The sequence below is a fragment of the Corylus avellana genome, chromosome ca2 (genome assembly GCF_901000735.1).
Source record: "Corylus avellana chromosome ca2, CavTom2PMs-1.0".
In the NCBI taxonomy this organism is placed as follows: Eukaryota; Viridiplantae; Streptophyta; class Magnoliopsida; order Fagales; family Betulaceae; genus Corylus; species Corylus avellana.
This window is the reverse complement of record NC_081542.1, coordinates 23,562,179-23,576,962: the sequence shown is the minus strand read 5'-3', so window position 1 is coordinate 23,576,962 and position 14,784 is coordinate 23,562,179. Positions and strand designations below refer to the sequence as shown.

General features: G+C 33.7%; 2 protein-coding genes and 1 long non-coding RNA gene across 4 annotated transcripts; 2 read left to right on the top strand and 1 right to left on the bottom strand.

Moving 5' to 3' along the window:
* The first annotated feature begins 2,995 nt into the window (after positions 1-2,995).
* On the top strand, positions 2,996-5,298 carry LOC132169373 (uncharacterized). Its single transcript, XM_059580413.1, has 4 exons — positions 2,996-3,131; positions 4,311-4,650; positions 4,745-4,944; positions 5,041-5,298. The coding sequence occupies exons 2-4, from the start codon at positions 4,320-4,322 to the stop codon at positions 5,296-5,298; spliced, it is 789 nt and encodes a 262-aa protein (XP_059436396.1). The 5' UTR covers positions 2,996-3,131; positions 4,311-4,319.
* A 1,344-nt stretch (positions 5,299-6,642) lies between these two features.
* Positions 6,643-12,022, bottom strand: LOC132170476 (uncharacterized). Of its 2 annotated transcripts, XR_009438961.1 has the most exons (4): positions 11,828-12,022; positions 9,172-9,335; positions 7,800-7,889; positions 6,643-6,817 (listed from the first exon to the last, which is right to left on the bottom strand). It is a non-coding gene; the product is annotated as an uncharacterized LOC132170476 (long non-coding RNA). The 2 variants fall into 2 exon arrangements; XR_009438960.1 differs by lacking the exon at positions 7,800-7,889 and having other exon boundaries at positions 11,828-12,016.
* A 1,449-nt stretch (positions 12,023-13,471) lies between these two features.
* Positions 13,472-14,410, top strand: LOC132172780 (uncharacterized). The gene is made up of 2 exons (XM_059584350.1): positions 13,472-14,156; positions 14,242-14,410. Exons 1-2 carry the CDS (start codon positions 13,662-13,664, stop codon positions 14,401-14,403), a joined length of 657 nt encoding a protein of 218 aa, XP_059440333.1. The 5' UTR covers positions 13,472-13,661; the 3' UTR covers positions 14,404-14,410.
* The last annotated feature ends 374 nt before the right edge of the window (positions 14,411-14,784 follow it).

The following is a 14,784-nucleotide window of genomic DNA, read 5'->3' as shown; positions in this document are numbered from 1 at the left end:
TTTTAATTTTTAATTTTTTAATTTTAATTTTTTAAGTTTTTCATATCTAGATGCATATTTTCTAGTAGACATGTTTAATTAAAAATACTAACAAATTAAACAAACACGATTTATCAAAAAAAAATTATGATTATAATAAAATAAATGACAAAAATAGAACAATAAAACCTGATTTGGCAAAGGAATTATGAAGCAGTTCTTGGAGATAGGACAAGAGACTTAGTCACTCAGAGTCGGAGAGGAAGAGAAAATGATGAGATAGGTAGAGAAGAAAAACTCAAAAAAGAGCAAGCAAATAGGAGAGGTAAAGTGAAAAATATAGAGACTGATATTTAAAATGCCCATGGTTGACAGCAGTTTATATTTTTGGCTCTTGACTTTCCCTAGATGGCTAAATAATAAATAAAAAATAAATGGTAATATTTTATTTCTAACGTTTATATTTTCTCATCAAAAACAAAAAATTTCTATAAAGAGGGCAAGAGGATGAATGAATGATGTAGGCATGTACTGTAGCGTCAGGCGTGTACTGTAACATCAGGAGCTTGAGGGAATTAGCGTAATGATGTATAAGGCTTTAATGCTTTGTCCTTTTTTAATTTATTTTTTGAATTATTTTTAAAATTTATAGTGAGCTTATTAATTGGGGTCTTATTAAATTGAGGCATTAAATTTGGATAAAAAAATTTTTTAGGCCCTATTAAATAACATTTGGGCCTTCAATTTTTTTTTTGTCAAAAATAATTTTTTTTTTTTTTTTTAACTTTTTTAACTCAAAAAAATTTTTTTAGGCCTTATTAAATTGGGGACCCTAGGCGAGGGCCTAACTCGCCTAGGGCCTGAGCCAGCCCTGGGTAGAATACCTCTTACTGGTGGAAATACTCTTAGGAATAAGAGGTAATACTTGAGTTCGAATTTTGTCTCTTCAATTTACATCTCATTTTAATTAAATAAATTAGCGTATTAACTTGTTAAGTCTAAGACAGAATGTTAAAATAGAAACATATTATTCTTTAAACTTTTGTCCAACTCTTTTTTAAGTTGACGATTGGATTTATATGACCCACATACGAGTCATATGGATTGAATAATAAATTTGAAAAAAAAAAAAAACCACAAAAAATGAATGGAATTTAATGTGAGTTGAAAAGGAAAAAGGAAAATAAATTTTATCTTATTAGCAAACAATGATAACTTATGGGAGGTTTGAATAAACCCCATATTATCTTCCACTCTCTTTTTAGGTTGCGTTTGAGGAATAGAGTTTTTAAGTTAAAAAAAAAAATGTTTTTAAACTTTTGCCACAAGTGTGTTTCGGCTATTTTTGAGTTTTTTAGACCCTTAAAAGTGCTTTCAATTTTTTTTTACCAAACAAGTACTTTTTTTTTTTTTTTTTTTCAAACGAACGTTTTAAGTATTAAACGCACTTTTAGGCCCCTCAAACATACACCCAAAGATGCCATTATTTATTTATTCTCTTTAGATTGAAGTACTTTGGTGTGACAAACATTCCTTCCCAATCCTCCAAATTTATTCATTTGCATGTGTGAGGCAAAAGGCACAACTTTATCAACTTATTCCTTTCTTGTAGCTTTTATATGTAGCTTTTATAGTTGGCGGCAATTCATATGTTATTTATTTATGATGTGGTGTGACACATCGTTAATTAAATAAACCTATTTGAATTTTTTTTTTTTTAAAAAAAAAAACACTAATTATCAAAATTAAAAACTTTGGAATTAAAATAGTGTGAACTTAAATTTGATTTGTCTCTTAAAAAGAAAAGGTAAGCCCAAATGTTCCACTAAGGCCCACTCTAGAACTGGGCCAACCACGTCACCAGTAGGCCCATCAAATGGTGGGACCCAGAGGTTTCCTTTCTTCCTTTACCGAAACTCCAAAAGAACTCCGTCCGACCAAACTTCTTCCTACAAAATCCTTCTCTCTCTCCAAAAGAAATTGCTTGTGGTTGGATGTTTTTTTTTTTTTTTTGGTGCTTCTAAATCCTTTGATCTTCTAAAAAATAAAAACAAACTATGAAATTAAATAAAATTATTTATACGAAAAAAAAAAAGAAAAAAAAAGAGAGTTCACAAAGAGAACAAGGTTTTTTGAGGTCTTTATGTGGTGTTGTTCTAACATAGCATGATGAACCGTATATAATGCTTATAAGCATTTTTTGTGTGTGTTATGATATGTGATGAAGAGGAATAGAGGATGTTGGCGTTGAGCGGAAATGGCAAATCAGAAGTGCCTTTTTTTGTCAATTCTACTTTTTTTTTAATAAGATCTAATGCTTTCATGTCTATTGTATTTAGTGTTTTTAAATGATGTTTTAATCTTTTATTGGAGGTTGTAAAAGTGAGGTTTTACGCCCCTTCTGATAGTAGAGACTTTTTTTTTTTTTCTTTTTTTTTTGGGTATTGTATTTAGGGGGAGAAGTAGACAATTTTACTGAATTAAAAATAAAAAATAAAAAACAAAAAACAAAAACAAAGAAAAGGACATAATATACTCCATATTTTGGTCTAACTTACATCAATGATTCAATATATACTCTATAATCTTTAAAATTGTTCACCTATGTATGAGTTTTAATTAAGAGTAACAACAATATAGTTAAGTTGTATTAAGGATCTATTTAGAAACAATTTTTTTAAAAAAAATTAGAATTATAGGTACTATTTTGGAATTTTTTTATAAAAAAAATGTTAAACGACTATTTTTCTATTATTAATAAAGATTTCCTGATCGAAGAGTAGATTGCAAATTTACAATGCTCTTAAAACTACACGTCGTTTCACAGGGCATTGGGTTCGCACTTTCCCAGCTCTTTCCCGCGCGTTAGTGGGTGTTTCGGACCAAAACTACGGAGCTACAATACCTCTTTGCCCAATCACTGCCTGACGCGTGGATAAAAGCATTCCTCTACGCCTACTTGAGTCTCAACTCTCCAGTCTTAACTACACTCTCTCATTCGCTCTCTCCTCTCGCTCTCTCACAACCGATCGCCGTTTTCGATAACTGTGAATCGCCGATCCAAATCCCGATCTGCTCTCCTCCTCTCTCTCTCTCTCTCACTCCTGTTTTGCATTCCTTTGTCTCTGACGCACGGCCATCAAAAAACAGGGGTAAGCTCAAAACCTAACCCTCGTTTATTGTATTTTTTTTTTTTCTTTTTCTTTTTCTCGCTTTTTTTTTTAAACAATAATCGACGGCGACGAATGGGGGCTTGAATTAGGGTTAGGGTTAGGGTTAGGGTTTGAGAGAAACGATCTCTTTCGCTCTCTCCCGGGAAAAGAAAACGGAGTCAAAATTTTAAATTTTATTGTGTTGTGTCGTTTGGAGCTTTTCTTATCATCATTTCGGGTGCTAGGACCATGAGCTTCGTTTTTTTTTTTTTTTTTGGATTTTATTGATGTGCGAGATCTGAGAGATTGGAAAATTTTTTGGAAGAAACAGAGGCATAACTCATCAAGATGAACAATTAGGATTTGCAATCCCACAAGAACTGTAGGACCGATTGTGTTGGGTTCAAGTTACTTGGTGGAGGTGCTTTGTGTTTTTTCTTTGAAATTATCTGTGATTGGTTACCCAGAAATGTTTGTATGTTTTGGAAATTTGAATAACATGTGTTTGTATTGAAGGATTTGAGTGAGGAAATATTTTCTTTCTTTGTCCTGCATTTCTAGGCAACAATATACAGTTCATGAATATCTAAATGATCATATATGCGTTTATGTTTTTCCCTGATCAATTATAAACTGAGGAAGAAAATTGTTTTAATTTCTTGAGTTTTAGAACTTCAGAAAATTATGTGAGGAATGCCTTATAGTCATTAAGAAAATTATGTGATCAGATATATCCTTTGGTCAGCAAAAGATAAGGAAAGATCAAATAGAGTTTAAGGCCGGTCTGGTAGACCTTAATTAAATTAAAACTTTTGTTTAGGCACATCAGTTAGATTAGTGAAGCCATTGCTATGTTCTGTATATTATGTGTGTATATCTTGTTCCCTAAATCATTTGGATTAGTGAAGCCATTGCCTACAATCATTAGGAGGTACTCATTGATGATGGTATCATAGGTTGAACACTATTATCTCATACTTTCTGCTTCTATTAATTATGCTATCACATTTCATTATTTATCTCTTTCTTTATTATTATTATTTTTTTTGCTGCAATTATTTATCATTTGCATATTCATTCCACAAATAATTTATTGTGTTGCTTATCTGCTGAAAAATATTTTGCAGGGGTTGTTGCCTTGCCCAACACCTGAAAACTGCCCTTGTTTAATTCTTGTAGTTTCTCATTATGGGTACAAGTGAAGCCTTAGGACTAAAGAAGGTCTTGGTCAAACTCTCATCGGAACAACTAGAAGCCACTCATGGTATGCGATCATGTGGGCTGTCGCACAATTCTATGCCGAGGCCTCACAAGCGTGAGGCTCCAGACTTGATGAAATATCAAGTAGTGAAAAAGCAAAGAAATAATCGTAATTTAGGTTCAGAGTGTTCCACCACTCTGAAACAAAGGAGAATTAATCCAACTGGTTGGGTTTTCAACCAACTTGCGTCCACACAAGTATGCTTGTCAGAATACTTGTCAGTATCCCAAATGAGCAATCCGGATCTAGCTTCTGATGGTGAGTAACTATTTCTATATTACCATAAATATGTCATATTTTCTAGTATTTCTCCATGATCTAATTTTGGCTTGCTGTTGGTGATGATGTGTAGGGGCTACAAGTGGTTTGGACAATGAAAACTCATGCCTTAGTTCTCAGCACACACCTGCTGCCACAGATGCTGTTGCTCCCCAAGAATGTCCAGTTTTTGATGTACAACAGTCGCCAAAGAAGGCTCTCCGAGCGGCAATGATGAAGAAACGGTTTGCTGAAACTATTTTGAAAGCACAAAAGAATACACTTTTTGATCATGTAAGACAAGATTTTTATCATGACGTAACATTTTGATATCTTTGGTGCTATGTTTTCTTAGTTGCTTATATATGCTATCTTCTTGCTTGTAATTAGGGTAAAGCAAATCCTTTGAAGATGCAGCAGGAAAAAGAAAGATTTAAAAGTATACAGCGTAAAGGTGAATTAAGCAACTCAATATTTTTTTCCTCCCTTGTAACCCCCCCTTTACTTGCAAAAGGTCAAGTGCAATATGATATATATGTTTGTAAGGATCTCATGGAGCAAGCACTTCATTTCGATTTTGCAAGACAAGCTCTTGATGTATTATATGTAGTACAATGGATACTATATTTTCTTGTTGACTTTCTATGACCATAAAGTTTTATATGTTATTTCCTGATAACCAAATAAAAAACTAAAATGAAATTAGTTTCCATTTAAAAGACTTGGGATCTCACAATTATATGTGATATGATTAATTAATATTTTTCACTTGACGGGATTAATTAATACTTTTCATTTGGCAAACATAGGGAGGAAAAATTGTAAACACAATGATGCTTATCTTTAAATATTTTTTATAAAAAATAATTGATTTTTTAAAAAAAAATTTTAAAAAAACTTTTTATATACATTTGGCCAAACAAATGGGGGAAAAGAAAGAAAGCTTTGCAATTTGCTAAACTTTTGCACATAAGTCTAACCTAGAGTGAGGTCATGAGGTTTTCCATTACTAAGAGCATATTTAATATTGAGTTAGGAAGTAAAACTTTATAGTTAAAAAGAGCTTTTTAGAAAAAATAAGAAAAAAAAAAAAAAACATAAATTTTAAGCTTTTTGCATAATTGCATACCATTTTAAGAGTATAAAAGTTAATAATTTTTTTACTCTTAAAATGAGTACAAAATTATATAACTAAAATTATTACAAATTGAGTAGTGCGTGATTTAGGATGTTACTTTATGCAGATTTGGTAAAAATGAGAAAGATGAAAAGATTTTACCTCGTTGCTATAGACTCTCTTAAACAAGTAATAATAAGGATTTGCATAGATAGTCGCACGAAATCATAAGTAATTTGGTGTTAGCAACTTTGACAATTTGTTTTCTACCTCTAATTTAGGTTGGATGTGGTATATTTCATCATCTTGCAGGTCAAGAATTTTCAAAATGATGCCAATTTTTTGTTTGAAAAATAGTCTAGGCCTTTGTTTAAGGATTGAAAATGCTAATTTTAGTTTTTATTTTGGTCTGATTTCCTAAGCTAATTTTACAATATTAGCCTTTTTATTTTTCTATAATGCTCAGCTTGTTGGTGGGAGCGTTTTGGTTTTTTTCTTTTTCTTTTTAGTAACCTACTCACTCAGTTTAAAGTCAGGTTAAGCTATTCAACTTAAAAGCCTACCTTTTTAAATTCCAAAAGTAATCTCTCACATTTCTCTCCCACACACATTTCAAAACATAGAATCATAGTTGTCATTTGTTGTTTTTGTATTGGAAATGCTCATATATATATATATATATATATATATATATATATATATTTCACTATACCAAAAAAATGTTATTGGTATACCAAAAACATTTAAAAATGTTAAATGTTAAAATTCAGTGACAGTTTGAAAAATGGATTATTGTAGCTTCATTACATTTTATCCTTACCCTACTTGTTTCTTTTTTCTAGTCTTATCATCCTTACCCTACTTACTTCAATGGATAATGAGCGATAAATCTGAAAATAAAAGAAAAAACATGAGGTCACTAGTTTACAAACAACAGTGGATAATACAGGAAAGGCTGTGGAATGGTGATAAATTAACATGCACTTGATGGCTTTCCTCCAGTACTCCCATGTAGTTTGAACATGTTGTCTGGGTCACACGCCTAGATTCCTGGCAACAAATAACACGCCAGTGAACACCCATGCTTATATATATATATATATAAAAACTCTATGTCAATGAGACTTCATTATTACTTGAAGAAAAAAGAAATGCATGGCTAAAATGTATCATGCAGAGTACATGACATGTGGCATGGTGCCAATGTGCATGCTCACATTCAAAACATCCATTAGAGTAATTCTGAAATCACCATGGCCGTGAAGCTGAGAAAATCTACTTGGGATTAGCCTAACCGTCAGCTCACAGCAGTGAAGCTAGTCATTAGGTGCAGAACTCTAATTCTATTGGGGGTCAATCCTGACTTCCTGAGGGTAAGACAGATCAACCACTTGGCTAGACCATTCACAAACAACCAGTCATGTTAGTCTGACTCATCAACCAGACTAGAAGAAATGTGCCACTGCTGAATAAAGTTGCCCCTCTTCAACTGGTTTTGACACATAATCATCCAATAAAAAAAACACTGTAGAGTTCAAGTGTTTTGATAGTTATCCATGAGCATTTCCAATAAAAAAAACAACTACAACACACATTTATATATATAAGCTACATCATCTAGGTATAATTGAAAAATTTGTCATTATCATGTTCTTCTTCTCTTCATAATTCTTATGGATACAAATCTGCACAGAGGTAAAAAAATTAATTTTCCTGTGGGAAGATGCTATCAAACTAATTCTCTTTTGCACTCATTTTCTAAAGCTTATGTATAAAGCTATTATGCTCAGAAACAAAAATAAATGTAGCTATTATTTACCTATCAGCATTACTATTTGTTTTGTATTATGTTGTTGGCATCCATCTACCATTTCTTTTTCATTGACAGGGTTGAATGTTTACTTGCAGAGATGATTAAGATTAAAGCCCAAATGAAAAAGGCTGAAGTTGATGAGGTAGAAGCAAAATTGAAGCAGCAGCAGCGGCGGGAAACAGAAAGAGAAGCTTTTCGAGCTGCACTTCAAAAGGTTACCTTCTTCTATCTAATACTTGATTACATTTCTAGCACATCAAGTATGCTTTTCTACATCGGGTGGAGCTATATCTAATGTTGCGCACCTCCCTGCAGATGACAAGAACTGTGGATTTAGAAGACAATCTATGGGTTCAAAAAGAATATGATATGATGATTGGGTCTTCTTGCTCCTATGATTGGCCTCTTGAAGTACATTAAGCATACAATCTAGTGCTACATTTTGTATGAAGCGAAAAGAAATTTTGTTTATGAATGTAAAATCTATTGCTATCTGTACATAGTAGTATTGTTGTAAATTGTGAAGTTCCCTATTTGGAGCATTAGAGAAATCAATATTCTTAACTACTGGGCCAGGTTCCTGCATACATGACATAACATAGCATAAAGAGAGATGATACATGTTCATTTGGTGACATAGCATAAAGAGACAAGATATACGAGATCTGGTGTACATCTGCTTTACATTTCTTTTGCAAATCTGCTATACAGAGATGTACAACAGATGGAAAAAGATCATTTCTCTTGCATAAATACAATCTTTGCTTCACTTAAAATTGACCAAAATCAGTTGTATGTGGACACACGCAAGCTAGTTCTTTTGAATATTGGTTGGGAAGGCACGTGCAAGGCACATGCTTAATTCCCCGTGATAGGTATAATTGTGATATCATTAAAAATTCAATACCATATGTAAAAAATATTTATAATATAAAGTTAATATATAAATCTATACCAAGACGCATATTTAATTTTTATATAACTCTTAGTATAACATTACAAAAGTGAGTAAATATGATGTAAAAAAACCACCTCTAACCAAGAGTTGATCTGTATGGCACACACATTACAAGACAGAGCACTCAACACTCCACTAACAATGTTCAAAGGAAATATCATCTCTATGTATGTTAGGTTCTGTAGTGATAAGTAGCCCATTGAAAATTAATAGCATCAAAAAATGGGAGAACACTAAGCCTGAAGTTTATGAAGAATATTCAATCATAAAGAAGCTTTATTTATTAGAAGGCATATGATTATCTTTTTATTTTGATCATCAATGTAGGGAAGTTAACCCAAATTAGTTCCCCTACGGTCTTTGCTCTCTTGTATACTTTTCGTGTACGAGGGCTTTGCACTTTTTCTATAAAATTTTAGTTACTCATGAAAACAAAAACAAAAGTACAGTTGCTACTGTGGTATTTGGAAAGTGAATGCTCTTAACCAATTCTAAGGGCGCAATTCTTTTGCGTCATAAAATGAAAATACACAATATCAAATTGAAAATACTATTTCCTCATCAAAATGGATGCGTTTTGGTATAGCCTCTAATTCCAATTTACATAGCAAATCAAGGTGCAAAACCAATCACCTGTCTGGCCATACTTGTTGATTGTTGGAAGTGGGTGCTGGCTCATATATATTAGCACAAAATATCGTCTTGAGAGTTGCTACCTTGTCTTCCCGTCGAAAGAAACCATGCATTGCTTCTAGCATCCTCTGGAATTTGTCATCTACAACAATGTGTTAGTCCTCCTAACAAAGAACACAGCAGAAAAGAACTATGATCAATAAGCCTAGCTTCCTTGGTGAAGTCAAACATAAAACAACATTTATGGTATCATATTTAAAGCAGCTCATCTGACGAGTAAATAGTTCCAGACTTTGACAAATATAGTAGAAAGAAATAAAACTTGGCAAAAAAATAGTACTTTTCCAAGATACTCTTTTGAAGTAATATAACAGTAATTCATAAAATATCATATCCACATATTGAACTGCAAATACATGTAACATAACTCATATATGAATACAAGTAAAAGATATCATAAAACGATTTGAACTTCTACTGCATCCATGGGTTATGCCTCTTTTTGGCATATTTTATACATTTTCTTACTTATCAAAAAGAAAAAAAAAAAAAAAAAAAAATCATTCATAACCCCTACAGTTCATTAGGCCAAGTCTCAGAGTTTATTTCTAGGGGAAAAAAGAACCCAACAAGTCACAACTTTTTTTCTCATTCTCATTCTCATTTCATTTTACCACTCCAAAACCAAATAAGAAAAAACCTCAAATCATTGTATTTGTTCTAATTTGGCTACTGCATATCTAAACAGACAATGAAAGTAACTAATATGAAAATATTTTCAAGAAATTCCCAGGAATAAGATAAAGGGATAACCCACACCTAATATCTGACTCAAAAACCTCACCACCTTGCAAGCTGAGCTCTTAACTCACAGGATTATTTTCTATTACATTTTTTGGCTGCAAATTAGGAAACTGTTTGGTTTCTTGGCAGATAGGTCACATTTTGAGGCATGAACCAGCTACCTGTGGCCCAAACTAAACCATAGGTTTGGACTTGTGGTCCTCCGAGGCAGAATAGGTATTAGAAATTTAAGCAAAAAATAGCTTCTGGTGCTGCTTTATTTGAACCGACTACAACATATTCTATAACTTTTCATCATTTTGAGATGAAGTAAAAAACATGAATGTTGTTGTTTGGCACTTCATCTAATGGAGCTTCTGGGCTATTTTGGTTCAGTTGCTCAAGATACTTTAATGAGTCTGTTTGACTTGAATTTTTGTGTTCGGTTAAAAGTTACAATATCAAGATACACAATACACACTGTTTGAACAATTTAAGCTCATAGAGTAATTGGTTGTGTTATATTTCTCAAACACCATGATAAAGATACCCCTCCCAGACTATTTGTCCATCTTTCATAGTCCAAACTTGGAACATAAATTAATGTTTCAGAACCAGATAATAAATAAATAAATTTTAAAACTACATCCACTAACTTGTCAAAACTACCATAAAGAATGGAACTTTCATGATTATGACTTCAATATAGTCATAAATTAGGAAAGTGATAAAATTCTGCTCATTGAATTTTTCAATATAGACAATCTAATGGATATCCATAAAATTGGACAAGCAATTTAGGATGGAGTCAGCAATGGCTGCAAAAGTTTAAACTTTTAGAGAGCAATCTCATTTTGACAATATCATGGATATAAATAACATTGTGGTTTAGGGGCAGCAGCTATATAATTTTAAGTCCAATACAGTGATTCTTGCAAAAAGAGGCAGGTTGCAGAATTTTTGAGGCAGCAGCAAATAAAAGGACATTTTAAGGCTTGTTTTGATCAATTATTTGTTGGCTAATGTCCAGGGAAATATGTGGGGTTTTAGAGTTTTGATAAGGTAAGCAAAGTTGTTTGATTTGGATTGCAAAGAGGGAAGACAAGAGAGGTTCAAGGGGCTGTTCACTAGCTGTGAGAGAGAGAGAGAGAGAGAGATCACCCAACGCTCTTGATCTGCGTTCAAATTAGACCATAACTGAAAACATCAACAACCTGATCTCAAAAGATGGTGTTCAAACTTTTATTTTGCTTTTCTTTTCTTTTTTTGAACAAAGTCTTTCAGAAGCAAATCCACAAACCAAACAAACACACCTATACCCAAAACATATACTAAGTTTCCTTTCAACCGAGAATCTTTAACCAGCTGATGTTGATCTTTAAAGACCTACCAAACACGTAGTATGAGAATGCAAAAACACAAAAAAAAACAATAATTCAGATTACCCTCATTTGAACAATTAACCACATAACAGAAGTATATAATAAAATGATATTCAAACTACAAAAATCATGACCGGTTTATCAAAACTACACAATGTAAACAGTACAAACCGCCCTCTATCCTAAGCAAATTTCAGGAAAATTCTCAGTCCGTCTGACATCTCAGCAAACCACAAGCACAAGTAAAATCACAGATCCACATATGTTGGTTACTTCAAACATCCATTAGCACAGAAACAGTAACAAAACCACCCTATCTCTATGCACAGAAACAATATAAATTTCCAAACTTTTTTTCTTCCAAATCAAAATTTTCCGTTTTGCTCCCCAAAACCAAAACTTTCAGTCTCTCAGCACCAAAATAAAGACAACCCAGAAGATAAAAAACCCAAAATAATATAATAAAAGTGAAAAAAAGGAAGAGACTTCACCTCCAGAAGTCTTCCACGGCACTAGATCTAATTAAAAAAGCTACCTCAAGCAGCCTGCTTGGACTTGGCAGAAGGGATATCGAACCAGAAGGTCTGTCCAGCTGGTGGGGCTGGATTCATCACCGGCTTGGTCGGCTGCATCTACTCCTGTCCCTCATCTCCAGCTCCTCCAGCCAAAGAGTTGGACGTAGGTTGGTACGTGTGTATTTATGGGTAGGAAGAGTGGCAAACGATGGGCTTTTTTGTTTTATTTCAGAATTTTCATTTTTTTTTACGTCCAATGTCCAACATGCTCCATCTCAGGAAACCAGAGCCCATTTAGCTGACATATGCACCCATGCTTTAGACCCGACCCGGCCTCGACCCAAAGTTATTTATTTATTTTTTATTAATTTATTTATTTTTACATGTCATTCTGAAGTTTTTGACACCTTTTTGAATTTTCAATAAGACACAAATGACAATGTACCCCAAATGTTAATAAAATGACGAAATTACTCCTATAGAATTTTTAATAAGACAAAAATTTTCTTAAAATTTTGAAAAAAAAAAATTAAAATTAAAATTTTTATTTGTATTTTAGTAATGGGTAATTTTGTCATTTTTTAAATTGGGGGTACATTGTTATTGTTTTAGTAGTTTAGGGGGTAAATGGTCGCAATTGATAGTTTTTGGGATAGATTGTCATTAGGATGGTAGTTTGGGGAGGTTAAATAGACTTTACCCTATTTATTTTTTATTTTTTTTTACATGTCATTCCGAAGTTTCTGACACCTTTTCGGAACAAGAGGTAATACTTGAGTTCGAATTTTGTCTCTTCAATTTACATCTCATTTTAATTAAATAAATTAGTGTGTTAAGTCTAAGAGAAAATGTTAAAATAGAGACATATTATTCTTTAAACTATTGTCAATCTCTTGTCCAACTCTTTTTTAAATTGACGATTGAATTTGTATGACCCACATACGAATCATATGGATTGAATAATAATTTTTTTAAAAAAAAAAATACATAAAAATGAATGGAATTGAATGTGAGTTGAAAAGGAAAAGGAAAAATAAATTTTATCTTATTAGCAAACAATGATAACTTATGGGAGGTTTGAATAAAACCCAGATTATCTTCCACTCTCTTTTTAGATTGCGTTTGAGAGATAACGCTTTTAAGTCAAAAAAAAGTTTTTAAACTTTTGCCACAAGTGCGTTTTGGCTATTTTTGAGCTTTTTGGACCCTTAAAAGTGCTATCAATTTTTTTTTTCTTTTTATTTTTCAAACAAACGTTTTAAATATTAAACGCACTATTAGGCCCCTCAAACACACACCCAAAGATGCCATTATTTATTTATTCTCTATAGATTGAAGTGCTTTGGTGTGACGATGACGAACATTCCTTCCCAATCCTCCAAATTTATTCATTTGCATGTGTGAGGCAAAAGGCACAACTTTATCAACTTATTCCTTTCTTGAAGCTTTTATATGTTGCATATTCTCTCCGTTATATAGTTGGTAATTCAGTGGTGTGACACATCGTTAATTAAATAAACCTATTTGAAAAAAAAAAAAAAAAACTAATTATCAAAATTAAAATGAAGTAGTGTGAACTTCAATTTGATTTCTCTCTTAAAAAGAAAAGTTAAGCCCAAATGTTCAACTAAGGCCCGCTCTAGAACTGGGCCATCCACGTCACCAGTAGGCCTATCAAACGGTGGGACCCAGAGGATCCCTTTCTTCCTTTTCCGAAGCTCCAAAAGAACTCCGACCGAACTTGTCCCACAAAATCCTTCCGCGCAGCCTCTCTCTCGACGGTCCGATCAGCGGCATCAGCCCTTAATCAATGGCCAAAACAGCGCCATCACCACCCTCAAACTCTCGCGTCCTCATCATCCTCTTCCTCCTCCTGAGCACCGCACCGAAGCCCTCCCATTCCCCCTCCTACTCATCGTACCGAAGCCTGGTCTCCCTCGCCCACTCGCTCACGACGCGCGTGGCCAACCTCCGCGCCTCCCGCGGCGACATCTCGGGCTCGCACCGGGCCAGGCTCATCGCCCAACACCTAGAGCGCGGCCTCGGCCTGGGCTTCTTGGGGTTCACGTGGTCCGGGGGCTGGGACTACCTCAAGAACTACGCGTGGAGCCTGTGGAGGGACGTGAACTACGCAGATCTGTACGGCGCCGTTTCGGACGCGAACAAGCTGCTGAGTTCTCTGGGCGAGCTTACACGCTTGGGCTCTGACGCCGCGAGGGCCGCCTGGGTCGGGCGGAATTACCAAAATTTCCTCGGAATCTCAAACTCTCTCTTCCAAAGGCTCCTCAAAGTGTTTCGTCAACGGGTACGGTTCTTTCTCTTTTACTTGGTTTGTGTCCAATTCTTTTGGTACAGTTTGTTAAATTGTTTGAATATATATATATATATAGGGTGCACTAAGGGAAGTGGTGGAGACGGTGCAGATAGAGGTGGCGGAGGGTGGGTTACTGAGGGACTGCCTTGAAGTGGGGGGGAATGATATGAAGGGATTGCTTCAGATTTTCAGAGAATTGGCTTTACAATTCTATTCCACCTCCGGTGATGATCTATGACACTCCCATGGGCTTCCCCACACCATACACCTTCTTTTCTTCATTTTATTTTATTAGTAGAATGTGGAAAATAGGGTAAAAGATAAATAAATAAAAAAAAAAAAAAAAAATCATAAAATATTTGTAGTTAATTGTTTTTCCAATGTATGTTATTTTTTGGGTCGATGATCATTTACAATGTGTTTCCTCTCTCGCAATTGTGCTTATTAAACGTTAAACTGTATTTTTTTGATAAAAGCATGTTTTTAAACTGCTAAACCAAACGAATACTTAGCCGGGAGGGTCTCATTTATGCAAAAATTTTATGGATATAAATTTCCTATAAATTAAGTTGTAAAAATTTCTTAAATCTAATTTTTAAATAGGGAAAAAAAAATATAT